This window comes from Prionailurus bengalensis, chromosome D4, assembly GCF_016509475.1.
Source record: "Prionailurus bengalensis isolate Pbe53 chromosome D4, Fcat_Pben_1.1_paternal_pri, whole genome shotgun sequence".
In the NCBI taxonomy this organism is placed as follows: Eukaryota; Metazoa; Chordata; class Mammalia; order Carnivora; family Felidae; genus Prionailurus; species Prionailurus bengalensis.
The window spans coordinates 14,941,971-14,962,222 of NC_057359.1; the positions used below are offsets into that span (position 1 = coordinate 14,941,971).

Genomic DNA, 20,252 nt, shown 5'->3' on the forward strand with positions numbered 1-20,252 from the left:
CCTTTCAGCATCCCACTCCCTTTCTTGTCGATTCCCGCACACTAGGTGTTCCCGATTTGTTGGTGCAGCTCACGCTCCCTTATCTGGAAGGCTGTCTCAGCTACACAGTTTTGCCAGTGAAGCTCCATTCAAAACTTAGATGTTTACCTGAGGCCCTTCCCTTTCCTCAGGGACAGCACAGAAATGGATAGTGGCATATTAATCAAGCAAATAATTTTCTCTCTAGGTTAAACCATTGGGAATCTTTAATTTCAACACCTTTTGACCTTCAAAAAAGCATTTTATGTGATTCGACGGATCTCTTGGAGTCCTAGCTTGGGCACCAGAGGGACATCAGAGAACCTAAGCCTTTGACCTCCCTCTGTGGTTAACTGCTGAATAACGTCCAGCAAATCACTTCATAATGTAAACCCTTAGCTTCCCCATCTGTGAAAAAAGAATAATAGTAACTACCTTGACCTTTTGCCCAGTTTTTGAGAATGGACAAATATGGTAATGTGCAAAACACAATTTCAAAGGATAAAGTGATAGACTGATGAAAAGGATAATTGTTTTCAGGGTTTTTTTTCATAACACATTAACTCATTTAAAATGTATAAACCTCTCTAAGAAGGGGAGCTGAGGGGCGCCTGGGTAGTTCAGTCAGTTGGGTGTTCAACTTCGGCTCAGATCATGATCCCCATAGTTCATGGGTTCGAGCCCCAGGTCGGGCTCTGTGCTGACAGCCTGGAGCCTGTTTTGGATTCTGTGTCTCCCTCGCTCTCTCTCTCTCTCTCTCTGCCCTCCCTGACTCTCACTGTCTCTCTCTCAAAAATAAATAAACATTAAAAAATTTTTTAAAAAGAAGGGGAGCTGAATGTGGGTGACCTCAGAGATGCCTGTATTCCTATCATGTCAGCTTTATGTCATTGTGTTTCTTTCCTTTTTGGTTCTATATCACTATAACATTCACAAAACCAAAACCTTCTGGGATCATTTTATAATATGTATCATATGAAATTTTAATTTTGCTATTTATAGTAATAAGGGGAAAAAAGGAAGTGGAGTGAGTGGAATATAGATCTCTAACCACTGAAATAAACTGTAAGTAAATGCATTTAAAGTTCCCCAAGAAAAAACAAAACAAAACACAACAAAACAAAAACCACACAAAGAAAAAAATATATATATATATATTCCAATCAGTGATTTATATATACTAGAATACATAGATTAGAATATACATAACAAGTTGGCACTAAGGTTGTATAAGAATTGTGTGTGTGTGTGTGTGTGTGTGTGTGTGTGTGTATAAGAATTTTGATTTTTGTTCAAGAGTTGTATAGTATGGAAAAATTTCATGCATTCCATCTGTTCTTTGGGAAGAGATTCTGGGGGGGAATTGGATCCATGCAGGAGCTGCTGTGCCCTAGGTTAGCTCATCCCTAGCTTCAGGGGGATCTGGAAATAAGTTAAAACTGGGTAGAGCAGTTTGAGTCTACACATATTCCCACCTCCACCTGCCCCTTCCCCCCCCCCCCCCCCGGGGGAGGGACCCATTGATTTTCATCAGATTTCTAAAGAGATCTTTATCCCACAGAGGATTAAGAACCAAGTATAAGATGCTATGAAAACAGTGGAGGAAAATAAGAGAAATACATATATTTTTATAAAACCTGCTTAATAGTTAAAATCATCAATGCTTCATAGTCTTTTGATCCTGAAAGTCCTGGAAAATGAACAGTTTTGAAAAGTAAAACAAAACCAAAATTTAAAAATATACTGATTTTCTGGTGATATGAGCAAACTTCATTTGAAAATACATGCTTTTGGGATATTGCTTCTCCACTTTCCCTATAACTAGTATTTTACCACTGCCCACCCTCTCCCTTTCTGTGTGTATTTTGGGGGCTGGATTAAACTCCCTGTTTTTACAGGATGACCAAAAATATCGGGGACGATGGGGGTGGTGATGACAACACCTTCAACTTCAGCTGGAAGGTATTCACCAGCTGGGACTACCTGATTGGCAATCCAGAAACAGCAGACAACAAATTCAATTCCATCACCATGAACTTTAAGGTAAACACATCAACTTCAAGAGCCACTCCTCTGTATTTCTAAGAGTAAAACTGGAGCCACTCTGTATGGTTTATAAAGTGAACGAAATATCCTGACAATTAAAAGAAAGAGCAACTCATTATTTCAGCCTAGCAGGATCCGGACATTGTTCTGATTGAGATTGGAAAATATCTGATGATCCACGATGGCACGATTTCTTCTCTAAATTTGGTAATAAAAATAATGCCATTGACTTGAAACAGGAGACCGTTAGTAATCAGAATCAGATAGTTTAAATAATAGACGATGCTCATAATTATTTACAGGAATAGGTTAGCTCAATATTTAAAATGACTCTGAAGTATTATTTTTGTAGCTTTAAAAACACGTTATTGGAAAATAATTTAGAAAGAAGGTTATTTCAGCATTAGACCAATCAGAGTTTGTAAGAATTCGTCGTTCATTCTCTCATTTGTCCTCACTTGCTGGCGATATTCACCTGGTTTGTGGAATCCCAGGTAGAGCAAAGACTTTCATTTCTCATGTTTTGATGTTTGCAGAATATTTTCTGAGATTATGATACTTTTTTGTAACTCGGACACATCTTTCTTTTTCTGTTTTGCTTGGGTACAGGAAGCTATCATAGAGGAGAGAGCAGCCCAAGTAGAAGAAAACGTCCACTTGATCAGATTCCTGAGGTTTCTTGCTAACTTCTTCGTGTTTCTAACACTTGGAGGGAGTGGATACCTCATCTTTTGGGCTGTGAAGCGATCCCAGGAATTTGCACAGCAAGATCCTGACACCCTTGGGTGGTGGGAAAAGAATGAAGTTCGTCTCTGCATGCTTTTTATGTGCTTAGAACCTGACATTTGAGATTGTGTGGGTTATGTTTCTATGGTGGAACATTAAATAAGGCCATCATTTGCCTGTCTTCTCCACACTGCCCTGACAGTTAAATAGCCCTGTCACGCATTTTCACTCTATTCCAGCCTTATTTCCAAATCTGTCTACTGTCTGCTGTCTGTTTTGCGTTTTGTGACTTTGTGGAAAGTTAGAGTTGGGAGGGATATTAGAACACATACATTCCCACCAGTACATTTTACAGATGCGGTTAATGAGTGTCAGGAGAGGAGGAGATGTGTTCAAGGTCACAGAACCATGGAGAAGAGTGACTTAAAATTTAGGAATCTTTATCTCAAGGCCAACGTCCTTCCATGACTCCATGTTTCTTTCTCTGTTGACTCTGCACCTGTCTCTGAAAGATCCAATTATTGCTTGAATTCTTTGAAGCAGCGATGATAGAGCCCGTGGTTCCTATGTTTAGCTCATTGGAAACATTCAGATTGCCTCCCGCACCTTGGGCAAGTCTGGAATTCTCTCTGGTTTTCCCTAGCAGCCTAACCTCACATTTACCACCTTCTCCTCCCCTTGCCTTATTTCCTCCCCCTTCAAGAGATATTCAAATAAGGAGGGCCAGCTCTTTGCCTGGAATTAAATATGCCTGTGATTTATCTTCAGGATATCTACCCATTTAGCGGGCCACAGGAAGGAGGTCAGACATTTAGAATAAGGAAATTTAGATGTTGAGAATAAGGAAATCATTGGTTATGTGTTGCTGCTAAGGCCTGTTCCCTTTCATAAAATGTTCTGGAATATGATGCAGCATCATTTGAAACTTGGGCATTTTCAAAACATATATAGATTTAGGCTGTTGGAAGTGTAGACTTCCCACACCAAAACTTCTACAAAGCCTGGGAGACCAAAAAGATTAAGAAAGCCTTTATAAGCATATATTTCCTAGAAAGAAATACTTGGACAAGATATAAGATAACCTATTTACAATAAAAGTTTCCAAAACGTTCTAGGTATTTCAGAACTGGTAGCAGTAGAGATTGGAGACCATACATTTAAGAGACTATAACTGTCAGACTTCTTTAGGTAGAGTGATTTTATTTATTTAAAACAGAGGAGAACCTCAAAGCATTTATTAAGCTTGCTGTCAAAGTTTCTTCTTACGGTTGTGATAGTTGCTATCACAGGCAAAATTATCATGCCACTTTGATCCATGGTTCATATTTGATCATATTTTTGTATAAATGAACCACAGTAAAGGTCATAGCCAATGACCTTCATTAGAAGGGTCACTTTGTGTAAGAGTCTGTTTAACAGCCATTTTACCCCTAAAGTCCTCAGGGCCAGCCAAGGTAGTAATGGGGATTAATTTGCTGAAACAGGATTTAAATTGACCTTGTAACAGGTAGCACGGGGTCTACCAAGTTTTTACTTTAGGCTGAAATGATATCATGCTCCTTATGGTCATGCTCCTATAATGTTCTTAATACAAATGGGAAAAACCACATTGACAATTATTTTCTAAATACAGTCTGGTAGTGGGGCACCTGGGTGGCTCAGTCAGTTAAGCGTCTGACTTCAGCCCAGGTCAGGATCGCATGGTTCATGAGTTCGAGCCCCCTGTCGGGCTCTGTGCTGACAGCTCAGAGCCTGGAGCCTGCTTCAGATTCTGTGGCTTCTTCTCTCTCTGCCCCTCCCTGCCTCAAAAATAAATAAATATTTTTTAAAAATACTATAAATACAGTCTGGTAGTTACAATCTTTCAAAACATAGAGTCAAGAAGTGGGAAATAGGAAATGTTTAGTGGTGACAGTCCTGAAGCAGGTATTTGGGAAAGACCATTGCCAAGGTTTACCAGAAATCTTTTTTTCATTTAAGGAGGCTTTTTCCCCATCAAAAAAGTGGTACATGCACTGGATTCTTTTCCCTGACTTAATTTAGCCTCATATGGCAATTGTAACGGTGTCAGACATTTGCTACTTTTCATATATTGTCTCTCTCTCTTTCTCATACACACACACACACACACACACACACACTGGGATTATAAACCAGTTCTGCAACTTTCCTACCTTGGCTGTGATAACATCGTGTTGTGTGTTCTCCTTTTGTTTCTCTGAATATCCTGTTTTCTTAGATAAACCCATTACCTTTTTTTTTTTTTTTTTGCTCCTAATAGTATATATTCCCCAGAATTCAGTATTTAGTCTTGAGCCCATCTCAGGGAGCTCATTTATTCTAACTGATTGAACCAGCCCATAAACTGGTAATTGTCAAATGAGTAGTTCCAATTTGGACCTCATTCCTCAATCAGACCATTTTCCATTTCCTTTGGAAATCTTGTTGCAAAGTGTATGACCATGTCGGAATCAGTTCTCAGGCAGAACAATTTGTGTTCTTTGGATAGAGCGTGATGTCAATTACTTCCCTCATTATACCAGGAAACAGACTATTATTACTGGCACATACACAAGCTCATACACAAGTACATCTCGAGAATGGGGGCTGAATAATGTCTTTGTTGTTTTATGAAGATCAAAATTTAAAGATGCATAAGATAATCTTCTTTAATCTTATAAAAGATAAAGGAAACCTAGCTGAAATCTTGCAAAATTCTGGAGGAAAGCAATAATATTTTTAAAAATACCATTAACTTAGTTGATTCATTGTGTCTCATTGTAGATGAACATGGTCATGTCCCTCCTGGGGATGTTCTGTCCAACCCTGTTTGACTTATTTGCTGAACTGGAAGACTACCATCCTCTAATTGCTCTGAAATGGCTACTGGGACGCATTTTTGCTCTACTCTTAGGCAACTTGTACGTATTTATTCTTGCCTTGATGGATGAGATTAACAACAAGGTGAGTCTTGTATCTGGATTGTTCTTGGCATCAGAGTGTTATTACAATTGCCTGTCTCCGGATTGCTACAAATGCCTTTGAAATCTGTGTTGTCTCCATTTTTGTGTGCATCACTTTGCTCCCAAGATTGAAGAAGAGAAGCTGGTAAAGGCCAATATTACCCTCTGGGAAGCCAACATGATCAAGGCCTATAATGCATCGCTCTCTGGAAATAGCACTGGGCCACCTTTTTTCGTGCACCCTGCAGATGTACCTCGAGGACCCTGCTGGGAAACAATGGTGGGACAGGTAATGTCACAAACACAAGTGGATGACAATTAATGGCTTAAAAAAGAGCAGAATCAATTATTCCTTTTCATAAGGGTGGCCTATCGTTTTCATTGCTTAATAAAAAAAAAAATACTTAAGCTTTATCGAATGCTTACCACGTGCTGGTTGTGAGTTTCATATCTATTAGCTCATGCAGTCCTCACAGCCATTTTTGAGGTAAGTACTACTTTTACACCTTTTTTTACAGTTGTGTACAAAGAAAGGATATTTTTAAGTGGTGTGAGGAGATGGTTATTTTCCATTTGTGTCATAATAAAGCACCTAGATTTGGATACAGGCTCAAGTGAATATTTAAATGGAACTCTACCTATCATTACCTGTTTTCCATGAAAAAAGATTCTTTTGGGAGCACACACTAATACTCATTTCAAGAATGAGTCCACTTTTGTCAGATACTTGTCCCTTAAGTATTAAAGGAAATGCTATTTTAGGCGAGTTGCTTTCATGATAATTATGTAAATGGCCCCAGTCCAACACTACTGTTATTTTACCAGAGAAAAGAAGTAACGCATCACATGGCTTTCTGTCCAATAGAGGAAACCACACGAAGCAAAAGCAACAACGATAAACTGTTGCACATGTCTTACTTCTAGACAGATCCATTTTTTACTTTGAAAAGCCTTTAATTTTAATGTGAATTTCATAAACCGATTTTGGGCTTTGGTTCATGGATGATGAAGAGGTATTTTTAAATATGTCATCATGAGTCTGCCTGCCTGTTGGACCAGAGTTCAGTTTCAGCAGTAACATGGTCTTGTGGAATTATTTGAGCCCTTTTTTGCTGTGTACTTATTTTTGGAAATATAAAAGGAAAAATTAAAAGTTAGTGTTAACCTTATAAAGCTAATATAATTTAAACATATGTGGGTAGGGGCTTCTGGGTGGCTCTTTCGGTTTAGCCTCTGATTTTGGCTCAGGTGGTGATCTCGTGGTTCGTGGGTTCGAGCCCCGCGTGGGGGTCTGCTGACAGCTCAGAGCCTGGAGCCTGCTTTGGATTCTGCATCTCCCTTTCTTTCTGCCCCTCCGTCACTTGCACTCTCTCTCTGTCTCAAAAATAAATAAAACATTAAAAATAAATAAATAATTAATTAAAAAAATAAACAAAAGTGGATATCATTAGATACCCTCATGCTCAGTTAGATGCTCATCAGACTTAAGCCAATCAACTGTGATTTCAAATGTGGGGGGAAAAATTAAGAAAAATGTGTATGATGCTAGACACACATCCTCGAAGACTGTGTCCAAAAAGTTTGGCATGATTAAGGATTTTATTTTATTTTATTTTTAAGGTTTCAGGGGGCCAGATAAACTCCCTTTCCAGTTACATTTTATTAAATACTCAATTCTTAGACATGCACATTCCATACATGTTTATAGCACATATTATGTATGGAATGAAATGAAATGAAATGGAGTGGAGTGAAGTGAAGGTTGCCTTTACTTAGTAGAGAGGCGTGGTGATCCGAGGTGTGGGTAGATGGGATCATGGACCTTCAAAGACGTCTGTGTCTTAATCACTGGAGTCTTTATGACTATATTACCTTACATGGTAAAATGGACTTTGCTGATGTGATTAAGTGATGAGCTTTGGAATAAGAAAATTATCCTGGATTATGTGGACGAACCTGATGAAATCGCAAGTGGAGACAAAAGGGTCAAAGTCAGAAAAACCAGATGTGACCATGGAAGAGTTTGGAGAGATGTACTTTAATGATGGAGAGAGGGGGCTCTGAGCCCAAGAATGCAGGCAGCCTCCAGAAGCTGAACAAGGAGGGGAAACAGACTCCTTCCTGCTGCCCACACCTTGATTTTAGACCTCTGACCTCCAGAACTGTAAGAAAATAAATCTGTGTTCTCTTAGGCCACTAAGTTTGTGGTTAATTTTTCATGGCAGCAATGGGAAATGAATACACAGCAGTACACAGGTTTCTGGATTCCAAGGGTCTTGAAGCGAAGTCTGGTCACGGCGCTTAACACAAATCTTATCACATGGACACTGCTCCTTGACTCTGCAGCTAAAGTTGAAAGAAATGAAAAACTTGGGAAAATAAGTTTCTTGCACAAACTCAAAGAGCTGGAAATGTTTTCTTTTATATATCCCAGAACGCAGACTGGCATGTGGACTAAGAAATTTACCCTTTAACAGTCTTGATAGAACAAACTGTAAAGAATAAAATTGAGGCGGGGCACCTGCATAGCTCAGTTGGTTAAGCATCTGACTGTTGATTTCAGCTGAGGTCATGATCTCATGGTTCCCATGAGATGGAGTCCAGCATGGGCTCTGCGCTGACAGCCTGGAGCCTATTCTGGATTCTCTCTCTCTCTCTCTCTCTCTCTCTCTCTCTCTCTCTCTCTCCCCACCCCCCCCCCCCCCCCCCGCTTTTGCACCTCTTGTGCATGGACACACGCTCTCTCTCTCTCTCTCTCTCTCTCTTTCAAAATTAAGTAAATAAACATTAAAAAAAGAATACGATTGAGGCTTCTCACTTCTGGGGAAGAGAAAGTGATTAATTAGGTAGGAATGCCAATGCAATCTAGGAGGCTACTTATGTCTCTGATTATGCAGAAGATTCTGCAATAGTTCCTCACAGACTGACTTGAAATAAAGGAAAAGTCACTTGTCTCACTCTTCTGGGGACCATGCTACTTGTCTCGATCTTTTTTAAAAAAATCCCATCTTGGGGCGCCTGGGTGGCTCAGTCGGTTGAGCGACCGACTTCGGCTCAGGTCGTGATCTCACGGTTTGTGAGTTCAAGCCCTGCGTCGGGCTCTGTGCTGACAGCTCAGAGCCTGGAGCCTGCTTCTGATTCTGTGTCTCCCTCTCTCTCTGTCCCTCCCCTGCTCAAAAAAAAATTTTTTTTTAATCCCATCTTCATGCTTAATTATATTGCCTTACTGCCCCCTTCTCATTCACCTTCCTTTCTCTAAGAAGGACCTTCAGCACTTGAAGGAAAGTCTGCAGGAGCTGGCCCATGAGGTTGTGGTTCTGAATAGACTATTGATGAGGGAGGTAGAGTCCATGGGGACAAAGAGAACACAGGGAACATAAAAACCGTGAAAAGTCTGGAAAGTCTGGTCTTTACGAGATCAATATCTCTATCCATGCACCTAGAAACATTTCTTTTAACTACTTAAAAATAGTGACTCCAGGGGAAATAGTAGAGGCATCTACTTTGCATGTAATGTTGGGGACACACCCCAAAGGCTCATTCTTTGTTCCGTCAGAACATTCCAGATGTTTCCTCTTCTCCATGGATCCCCTCTGCTTTGTTTCCTTAAGGATGATGTAAGACTCAAACCTCTCTTTGAGTTTGGATATGAGATGATTTGGTGGCTCCTTTATCCCTCCAGGGAATCTCAAGATGTAGCCACTTAGTCCCATTTCCAATTGTATTTGATGGGTAGGCAGCAAAGCCCTCCTTGGGAGACTGCTCTTTGAAGCTATATACTGAGGTCTGCATTCTGGGGAAGGAGAAAGCAGCCAACAGCTAAACGTAACAACAGCAAGGTCTGGCATTTATTGAATGGCTCTGATGTGCTCAGCGCTGTCTCCTTGGATATGAAATTATCCTTTGAGATAAATCATATTATCTCTATTATCTCTATTTTATAGTTAAGGAGACTGGGACCCAAAAAAGTAAAATAATTTGCTCAAGCTCTTAAACGACGTCAATGACGGGAGCCCACGTTTAACCCATATAGTCTGTGTAGAGTTTGCATCCTGACCCATAGTGCTGAATTGTCACTAGGAACATAATTAACATCAACACATACACTCCAAGGTCCTACTATGGGACGTCTAGAGTTCTAGAGTCTGTGGTCCTCTGTGATGCCCCTTGTCTATGGTGTTCCTGTTATATACTCATGACTCTTAGGTTTACTGATCAAAGCTGCCTAGACATTTTAACTGACTGAGTGTTAAGTTGTGAAGTGTGAGGTGTGGTGCTCAACGGGGCCCCTGTGTGGAGAGTGTGCTCCCATCCTGACTAACACGCTAGAACTGGGATTGGACGTGCCCCTGAGGTGAGCTGAGCCACTGTTTGGGGGATTCTCTTATAAAGCATTGTTTGGGTTTTTTTTTAATGTTTATTCAGTTTTGAGAGACAGAGAGAGACAAATCGCAAGCAGGGGTGGGGCAGAGAGAGAGGGAGACACAGAATCTGAAGCAGGCTCCAGGCCCTGAGCTGTCAGCACAGAGCCCAACACGGGGCTCGAACTCACGGAACTCACGGACCGGGGAGATCATGACCCGAACCGAAGTCAGACCCTTAACTGGCTGAGCTGCCCAGGCGCCCCAAGCATTGTTTTCTTCTAATGGTTGGTGAATAAATATTCTTATGTCTCGGTATAATGTTTGGATCTTCTTCTGGTACATTTTTTAATGTTTATTTATTTATTTTTGAGAGAGAAAGAGAGAGAGAGAGAGAGAGAGAGAGAGAGAGAGAAGGGGCAGAGAAAGGAAGAGAGAGAATCCCAAGTAGCCTCCACCTTGTCAGCGCAGAGCCCAATGCAGGGCTGAACCCACGAACTGTGAGATCATGACCTGAGCCAAAATCAAGAGTTGGACACTTAACCGACTGAGCCACCCAGGCACTTCTGGTATTTTAAGTGACAGAACGCTGCTCAGGAACAGTAGGATTTCTGTTATTGGGTGAGGATGTTTAGGAACATGTAGGAACTTCAAAACCGCTCTGAAATTTTCTCTTACCTGAGGAGGCCCTCCTGAGCTGGCAGTGCAAGCCAAAAAAATATCCCTCATCGCCTACCTCTGATTGATACTAGTCATTGGAGCCTGAACTCAAATTGGTTGGGGAATGAAAAGGAGAATCAGAACAGGGAAGGGAAAAGTTGTGGCCGGAAATAACTTCAGGAATTTACTATCACCCAATCATTCATTCTGTATTTATCGAACAGCCGCTGAGAAGCAGGCATCGTGCTGGATACTAGGGGTACATTGGGCATAAAGGTGGGCTGGTTCCTTGCCCTTGTGAAACTATGTTCTTGAGTAATTTTGCCAAATTTGCGAATTTACAAGGGTGACGATGAAATGCAAGGAATCTGAGAACTTTGTACAGAGAGGCTTGCCCCTGTCACCGAGGGGAGTGAAACTCTCCCCACTCAGGGATGCTGTAGTGATGTGTATGAGTTGGTGTGTAAACTGAGTCAAGAAGTGAAGTGAGAATGACTGAGTGGAGTGAGGACCACATGCGAAGGCCCTGTGGTCTGAAGAAGTATGGAGACTGAGGCTCTCAAGGAAAGCCAGTGGGGCTGGAGTGAAGAAGAGGCGAAAAGCAATACCAGAAGCATATGGGGAGCTACACAGCCGTCGGATTATACAGAAACTTCCAGAGCGTGCAGGAACCCCACGCTCTCTTGGTCCACTTTTTACTCCGGCTCTTGCTGCCCCAAACAGCTGTGCATCCCGGTTACCTGGTAGCATTTCAATTCAGCCGTCTGCATCACCCTCCAAGTTTCCGTGCTGTCACGGGGTGGGGTGATCATTCCACGTGGGGCCACCCTTGACTAGTGGGGGGACGGTGCCGGTTAAATAAGTCTCCCTTCTGTCTCTGGCATGGACAGTTCGGAGGCTTATTCTATATGGCTTTCAAGGCTTCCAGGTGGGTGCCCACCAGGGTAAGACTCACGTGATTTTAACATGCTCTTGGGCCAAAGCTCTCCTTCCTTCTGTTTCATTCTTCCCAACCTCCACTCCTGTTCTCTCACAACACTTCCCAAAATATACTGCTGGCCTCCAGGCCCTTGTCACAGGCATTGCTGGTGGTGAAAACTAACGCTAAGTTTTAAAGTTCGTATTTTAAAGTGTTTAATATCATAGTTTTTGCTTTTGTTCCATCCGTATTGTAGTTAACTACTACTTATGGCAGATGATGTTTAAAAGAGTAGTAGTTATCTTTTAAGAACAAGGGATATTAAAGTTAAAAGAAATAAGAGATAAATTCTATTCCGTATGGTACTTGGACATACCAAGAATCCTGGAGGTGGTACACAATTTTCGGGAAGCATAGCTCTGACATGTGAGGCTGGAAATTCACCTAATGACTGCTATTCAAATGGTCCTTTGCCCCATGAGGAAATTCTTTCTCACGAATTATCTTATCTTATCTTATCTTATCTTATCTTATCTTATCTTATCTTTAAAACGTTTATTTATTTATTTTGAGAGAAAGAAAAAGCTAGCAGACAAGTGACAGGGGCGGGGAGAGAGAGAATCCCAAGCAGGCTCCTCATTGTCAGTGCAAAGCCTGACACGGGGTTCCATCCCACAAACTGTGAGATCATGACCTGAGCAGAGATCGAGAGACCGGGAGTTTGGATGCTTAACTCAGCCACCCGGGTGCCCCTGACTTATAAACATTTTTAACACATTAGACAAACTAATCCTGTATCACATTTGCTGCCAGTACTTTTCCCAGTGTGTCTTTTCAACTCAATAAATATTGCTGTTTGCTAGATTAAAGTCTTAAACTAACATGTGGTCAATATATTCCTGGTTTTATTTCTTATGTCATACCTATAAAAGTTTCCCAGTAAGAAGACTTTCGATACCGTGGCTTTGGAATGTTGAGACAATTATTTTTATTTATTTATTTTTTTAAAAAATTTTTTTTTTCAACGTTTATTTATTTTTGGGACAGAGAGAGACAGAGCATGAACGGGGAGGGGCAGAGAGAGGGAGACACAGAATCAGAAACAGGCTCCAGGCTCTGAGCCATCAGCCCAGAGCCTGACGCGGGGCTTGAACTCACGGACCGCGAGATCGTGACCTGGCTGAAGTCGGACGCTTAACCGACTGCGCCACCCAGGCGCCCCGAGACAATTATTTTTAGACTAAAAAAATAAGGGTGAAATAGTCTTCACTTGCTAGATAGACCTTTTTTTTTTTAACTATTCATTGTGGTTTCTAAGCTAATACTATGCAGAAGCAGAACAAACCTGATGTTGACACTAGGGCCATTTGAAAGGAGAAATGCTCGTTTTAATCTGGCTAATATCCCAACAGGAATTTGTGCGGCTGACCGTTTCTGATGTTCTGACCACTTATGTCACAATCCTCGTTGGGGACTTTCTCAGGGCATGTTTTGTGAGGTTTTGCAATTACTGTTGGTGCTGGGATTTGGAATATGGATATGTAAGTATGATATTCACTTTTCTCTTATCAGATTATTCCTTTGTGGATTATCATTTGCACACACAATGCAAGAAAAAGACTTTAGAAGGTGGGGCCACCTGTAAGACATTAATAATGAAGACCAGGGAATACAGTTCTGATTCAGAAGGGTTTCAGACAGGAGTGTCATGATTTCGGACATTCTGGTAAAATTAGCCCGGGATGGCTAAAGCAGCGGAGCTCAACCTTTCCGTGAATGTGATGAACTCAATCGATCTGGGACCCATAGGCAGCCCCTTCCCCTTGAAGCTTGCCGACATTTCTAGAAGCAGGGCAAGATGGGTGTATCAACTGCACATTCTGTTGATTCCTTTGTTTCTACAAAACAGAGTCCTGGACAGTTACTGTGCAGTGCATTGGCGGATAAAAGAATTCAGCAAATATGGTGCTAATTTCATAAAGCTCGCGGGGTAATGAGAGCTCAGCAGAGACACGAGCAGGGAGATGTGGAAGTTTCAAGGAAGGCCCAGGGTGCTGATAGAGCTTTGGCGAGTGGTGAACCTGAGCTCTGAACTCTGGCAAGATGATTTCCTGCCCCACAACAACAGTGCAAGTTTCTCTGACTCCCTCCCCAGCTCACCCTCTACGCTAAACCCCAGGTGCCCCCCGCAAAGTTCAAGGGCAGCAGCAGGGCACACATCACTCTTGGTCTACCACCTTGTCAGGTGACCGCTGTCCCTCTTTTGCAAGTGTAACAGTCATCTTGGGAACTATGACCTGAAGGGTTGACTGTAATCACTTGCTTTAGATCCTCCAATGGCTTATAAGTACTTAAAATGGATTCCAAATCCCTTTCCAAGGCCTTCAATACCTTATGGGATCTGTTTCTTATTTCTCTCTGAGCTCGTCTTCTACCAATTTTGTTCTTGCTTTACAAAGTCAGTACACTTGGGAATTCTCTCTTATGCTCAAACACAAGATGATCCTCGCATTTGCTCTAGCTGTTTTTCCCTGTAGGGTGCAGATTCCTAGAATTTGGTGCGGTTGATGCCTTCTTGTCATTAAGGACTCAGCTACTATGTCATCTCCTTTGAGCTGTTCTCTGACCTTCCCATCTATCAGAGCTTACCAGGCACTCTGTCTCAACACCCTGATTAATTTTCTTCATAGGATGTATAACTATCTGACATTTCCTTTTAAAAACAACTTTATAACCTATCTCTCACAGTTTGAATGAAAGCCCTGTAAAAACAGAAGCTCTGACCTCTCGGCTTAGAACTATGCTTGTCACATGGCAGGCATTATATGTTGACTGTCTGCTTCAGTGTCGAACCTCTGCTTTCTAACACCATCAAGGCAACGCCGCCTATTGACAGAATTCTGCCTGCTTCCAGGGACGTGCCCATGGGATCAGTTCTGGCTTTGTATTGCGGAGCCAATGCTGTTTCTCCCCTTGCTGGAGGAGGGGTCTCCTTTTCTGCCGCCCTCTCCTCAGTCCCATGCCCTCTAGTCTCCGGACAAATCCTATACTCAGAACGGTTTCCAAGACACCAGCCTGGATCCTCAGCGTGGCTCTCTGACTTTGAGATTGTACCTTTGATGATTAGGTCATCTCTGCCACCCTCACTGAAAGTGCCTCTGGGACGGGCCAGAAGTGGTTAGGTAATGCTCTTTGGTGAACTCCAGTGAGGTAATGCTATGGATCCAGGATGCTGTTGTATTGTTTTCCCATTCCCTGCTATGAGGTATTCAGCTGGCTTGGTTTCATTTCTATTTTCCCTGTCTGATTCAGCTCTTCTGAGGCCGACGTAAAAGTTGCCATTCTTTTCTTAGGCCATTGCTTGGCTTATGCTTGCCTTTTATCCCTTACTGCTTTCTTCTTAAGTGCTAGAAAATTTTGCTTCAAATATGAAGTCAATAAAACATGACCTGGATGCATAAAAGCTGTAATTAAATGACTGTAATTTATTATTTATTGAGTGCTGACGGTGCTCTTGGGTTAGTACAAAGTACAGGAAAAAAGACGAGTTCCTGTCTTAGGTCACAGAGACTTTGTTCCCATGTTACTTTTGGAAGGCTCTTTAGAAAGAAGCCCAATATCAAAACAAGTTTTAAACAGTGAAGGGTGGTTGGTGGATCTTCGATGTGGATCCTACTATCATTGGCCCATCACGTAGAGAGGGTACACGGTTGAGTGCTTACCAGGTGCAAATCGGTATGAGCAAACCTCTGTGCTGGGTGATAGGGGTACAGAGATGTAGACGATGTAAGCCTAAGGAGAGGTTGCACACTTGGGCTAGATGCCTCGATTCAGCTTTCCGATGTATGTATTTTTCTCTTGTCTACAGAGTGTTTTTGTTTGTTGGTTTGGTTTGGTTTTTATTTATTTATTTTTTAATGAGCTCATATTTTACAACTGGAAGTTTTATATTAAAAAAAAAATATGGATTTCTTGCTTTTCGTGACATATTGGGAGGGCTGGCAACATTAGATTCACATTCCCACACGGCAGAAATTGGCTGCAGTGAGAAGCCACTGCCTGGCGGCAGATGGAATTTGCATCCCCTGGCCCGCATACTCTTTACTGCCCTTTGATCCCACAAGTTCTTGTTATTAGTACAGAGCAGAAAATATAAATGCCACAGAAGAAACCAATGGTTGCATGACTTTGGGGGGTGGATGGAGGGAGGGAGAAAGGGAGAGAGGGAGGAAAGGAAAGAGAGAAACAGAAAGAGAGGGAGAAAGAGAGAGAGAGGAAGAGGGACAGAGAGAGATCAGAAATGCAAAGGCGTGTTGTAGGAAGAGGGCCTTGAGCCGGTCTTGAGAAAGCCTCAGAATTTCAAAGGTCCAGTGGAAGCAAGGGTTCTCAGTGGAGGGACCAACGTAAGACAGGGCCCAGCATTGATTAAATTTTTATTGGGTGTCAGTTAAACTTTATCTAATTTTTAGTTATGGTAATAAATATTATGGTTACGTTTATTTATAGGCATGTAGATAAATATGCTCACAGATAAATTATAATGGTAGGCACAGATTGTTTCCTTAAGAGAAATTTCTCTACGTTGAATTGCCCAGTCCTAGAGAATGTAGAATTTAAAAAATTCATTCACTTTTATTTATTCTATTAAAAAAAAAATTATTATCGTTTTTTTTTTTTTTTTAATTTGAGAGAGAGCGAGAGAGACAGCATCCGAGCTGGGGAGAGGGGCAGAGGGAGAGAAAGAGAATCTTAAACAGGCTCCATTCTCAGCACAAACTTTCGGTCACTTTTATTACAACAGCTTCTGTAACGACTAAACTCTGTGGACTTCCGCCTCAGCTCCAGAGAGCCACAGAATGTTAATGTCTGGTGGAATGTTGACACAGTCATACATCCTTTATTTCACACCTGAAAATTGAGAGCTTATGAATCGAAGTGAGTTGCCTAGGCTTGTGTGGCCGCCAGGGAATAAACGAGGGCAGGACACAGCCATTATGTTAAATATGCTGAATGGTATATACTGGTCGTATCAGAGTAACTGGAATGAAAAGCGACCCCATATGGTTGTCCGGTTATAAGTTTATGGCCGAAGTATTATCACAACAAACCTATAAAGATGAGCTGAGCTGCGAAAATTACTGGCTAATGGTAGGCTGTTAGAGCACGTAATGTAAGTTAATGTTTTCCAAGGCTTCTCCAAGCAGAGCAGACAATTTTCAATGTTCTGAAGTGTTCACTGACTCATAGGACGTGGAATGGTTTCCCCCAGGAGGGATTTTAGCCCCCCAGGTTCGGCACAACTGCCCTAAAGCCTCACGTAAACTCTTTGGGTTTCCTGCAACAGTTCAACACAGAATGCCTTTACTTTCAGTTTAGCTTGTGTTAACATTACCTTTGCTATTCATCAATAAAAAAGGTAACAGGTATGCAAGAAGAAATAGAACTGAATACACAGCGTGGTATTAGAACATGGTCAATCAAATGAAACCTCAGCATCTTGTTTCAAGTTACATTTTTGAGGTGGTCCTTGTTAAATTTACATAAATGGAAAATATAAGAGGTTTCCCTGAGATCTGATGAAGGGGTTCAAGATTATTAATAAATGAGAGGCATATGTTTGACAGATCATAAAAGTGGACTCCATAGTATAGTATATCTTATGTAGTTCTTATTATATGTCAGAACTTCTACAAAATACTTTACACATATTATTGCATGTATTCATACCAGCAATGCTATGAGGTAGCTCCTTTTTTCCCCGACTTTACAGTAAATAAGCCTTAGAGGATGTTTAATAATTTGCTCAAAGACATATCCCTAATCATTGGTGGAACTAGGACTCAAACTCATGTTGAATCAGCTTCAAGACCATCAACCAGATTTCTGTCATGTTAAATTTTCACTGTAACGCTTAACCCTAGAAATTTCAAGGACTCTGTCAAGTCATGATGAATTCATGAGCCAATCTATGACATGGGTAACTCAAAGCACTCCCAAGATTAGACAGGTCACCTGCAATAGAACGGAGTTAACAAGAAAGCCTGTGATGTACAATTAGAAAGAGGGGCATCTGGGTGGCTCAGTTGGTTAAGCATCTAACTCTTGATTTCAGCTCAGGTCACGATTTCACTGTTGTGAGATCAAGCCCTGTGTCGAGCTCTGCGTCAGGCTCCGATTAGAAATAAACTGATGTTCTCCAGCTGGGAATGAGGTATTATTTAACAGTCCAGGAAGATGCCATGCTAAGGAGTCAGTAAGAAGTCTTGAGTATCCCATGAAGGGTTGACAACATGGGAAAAGGGACAGTACATTCTGGATGTGAAGTTCCACTTGAACATTGGACAGTATTTGTGCAGACAATGAGGGTTGAAGTACAAAGCCCCAAGTTTTCTGAGTCACCCTAGTAGACGAGGCTAGGATTTGTCCTACATCAGTGGTTCTTATATTTGAGGAGACACCAGAATCCCCCGAAGTCAGGTGAAAACACAGCATTTCTGATCTGGGACAGGTCCCGGAGAATTTACTTTTCATTTTCTTTTTAAAAATTTATTTATTTATTTATTTATTTATTTATTTATTTATTTATTTATTTATTGAGAGAGCACTCATGCAAGTGGGGGAGGGGCAGAGAGAGGGAGCCTGAAACAGGCTTCAGGCTCTGAGCTGTCAGCATAAAGCCCAACACGAGACTCGAACCCACAAACCGTGAGATCATGACCTGAGCTGAAGTTCGACGCTTAACTGACTGAACCATGCAGGCGCTCCCAAAATTTACTTTTCTAACAAACTCCCAGGTAATACTGCTGCTTCTGGTCTGGGGACCAGAATAGTCTTGAGAACCATTGACCCAGAGTGATTTCAGCTGTGGGCAAGTGAGATTTGTATGTCAGACAGGACATTGCAATGACAGAATTCTCTCTGAGATATTCCACAATATCCATAGGTTAATGATCTGTCCCAAATAACTAAGCTTGCAGACAGAGGATGAGTTTTCATGGCTCTTCAGTCCAGTGACAACCATCTGTCTTCGTTGTGGGCAGATGACTGACTCCCGCCCGCCACAAAGGTCCAGAAATAAAACAAGATAATTTCCAATCCCTTGACTGTTACAGACCTCAGCCTAAATCCAAATGGGATCTGCTTTTGCTGGCCCCTAAAAGTCTTATCAGGGATGAGCAGCCCTTAGTGATTTTGTTATATGCATCCCATTTGAATCAGTTCATTTCTCAGTTTTCAGGAAAACCTATTTTTTCCCAAGCATCATTTACCTTCAAGCTATTTATGTTTTAGAGGCGATTAAGCAAACGTATTGCAAACTGATTTATGCTTGTGTTATTAAAGTATTGCTTTTAAAACTTTAAAATACAATATCATCTCAGGTTTTCATTAAATCCATCTCTAAAAGAACGAGCATTGAATTTTATAGCGTGTGAGTGTGTGTGTGTGTGTGTGTGTGTGTGTGTGTGCACGCACATGTGTGTTTGCCTCCTTACTTTTGTTTTTGGTTTTTTTTTTTGGAGTGAGATTTTCTGAGTTGAACTCATATAGTATTCAAGTGCATTTCTAAGATGTTTACAGAGAAGCAATTCTTTAATAACTGCATCTAATTTTTCAACCCATTACAGATTTTAGATTAGAAAAGGATCTTAGAAATGATCTAGTTCAGAAGTTGGCAGACTTTCCCTGTAAAGTAAAGGGCTGGATGGTAAATGTTCTCACTTCTGCAGGTGTGATATTGTGATAAAATAAGAAATATATATTTTGGTCTCCAGCTCCAGCTCCCGGGCAGAGCTCCTAAAACCTTTGTAATTTCCTAAGCGGTTCAGGTGCTAGGATCATCTTTTATTCCAATATTTGGTCTTTGACGCTGGTTCCTGATACAGAGCCCCCAAATTCTTTGGGATTACCTGGGTGACGGGAACATTGCTTGTTCCAATGAGACAATGCTTGGTGGCTCCTAGATAGCTTCAGGATGGGGACTGGTCAACAGAAAGGCCGAACCACGATTAGAAGCTTGAAACTTTCAGCCCTATCTCCCCCATCCTCCAGGGAGGGGAGAGGGGCTGGAGAGTGAGTTAATGATTGATCATGCTTACTGATGAAGTCTCCATAAAACTCCCTGACCTGTGGGGTTCAGAGAGCTAGCAGGTCGCTGAACACGTTGAGGTGCTGGGAGGGTGGTGTGGTTGGAAAGGACATTTGTGCCCTTTTCCTCATACCTTGCCCTATGCATGTGCACCTCCTCCATCTGTCTATTCTTGCCATATTTAATAATAAACAGTAGCCGAGCAAATCAACTGTTTTCTGTAGTTCTGTGAGCCGTTCTAGCAAATTATCAAACTTGAGGAGGGAGATGTAGGATCCTCTGACTTAGAGCCAGTCACTCGGCATAGGCGACAATGTGAACTTGTGATTGGTGTCTGCAGTGCGGCATTCTTGTGGGACTGCGCCCTTAACCTGTGGGGTCTGCACTAGCTCAGGACAGTCAGTGTCAGAACTGAGTTAAATGCTAAAGCATCCGGCTTATGTCCGTAGAGAATCGGGGCACTGTTTAGCAAG

The 20,252-nt window shown here is 41.7% G+C and overlaps 1 protein-coding gene across 1 annotated transcript in view; it reads left to right on the forward strand.

The window, feature by feature from the left end:
- TMC1 (transmembrane channel like 1) overlaps positions 1-20,252 on the forward strand; it is a 168,128-nt gene that overhangs the window by 125,159 nt on the left and 22,717 nt on the right. The window contains exons 10-14 of the mRNA XM_043566852.1: positions 1,917-2,061; positions 2,674-2,868; positions 5,575-5,754; positions 5,881-6,042; positions 13,106-13,234. Of these exons, the coding sequence (XP_043422787.1) occupies positions 1,917-2,061; positions 2,674-2,868; positions 5,575-5,754; positions 5,881-6,042; positions 13,106-13,234 (811 nt within the window). The remainder of the gene's footprint in view (positions 1-1,916; positions 2,062-2,673; positions 2,869-5,574; positions 5,755-5,880; positions 6,043-13,105; positions 13,235-20,252) is intronic.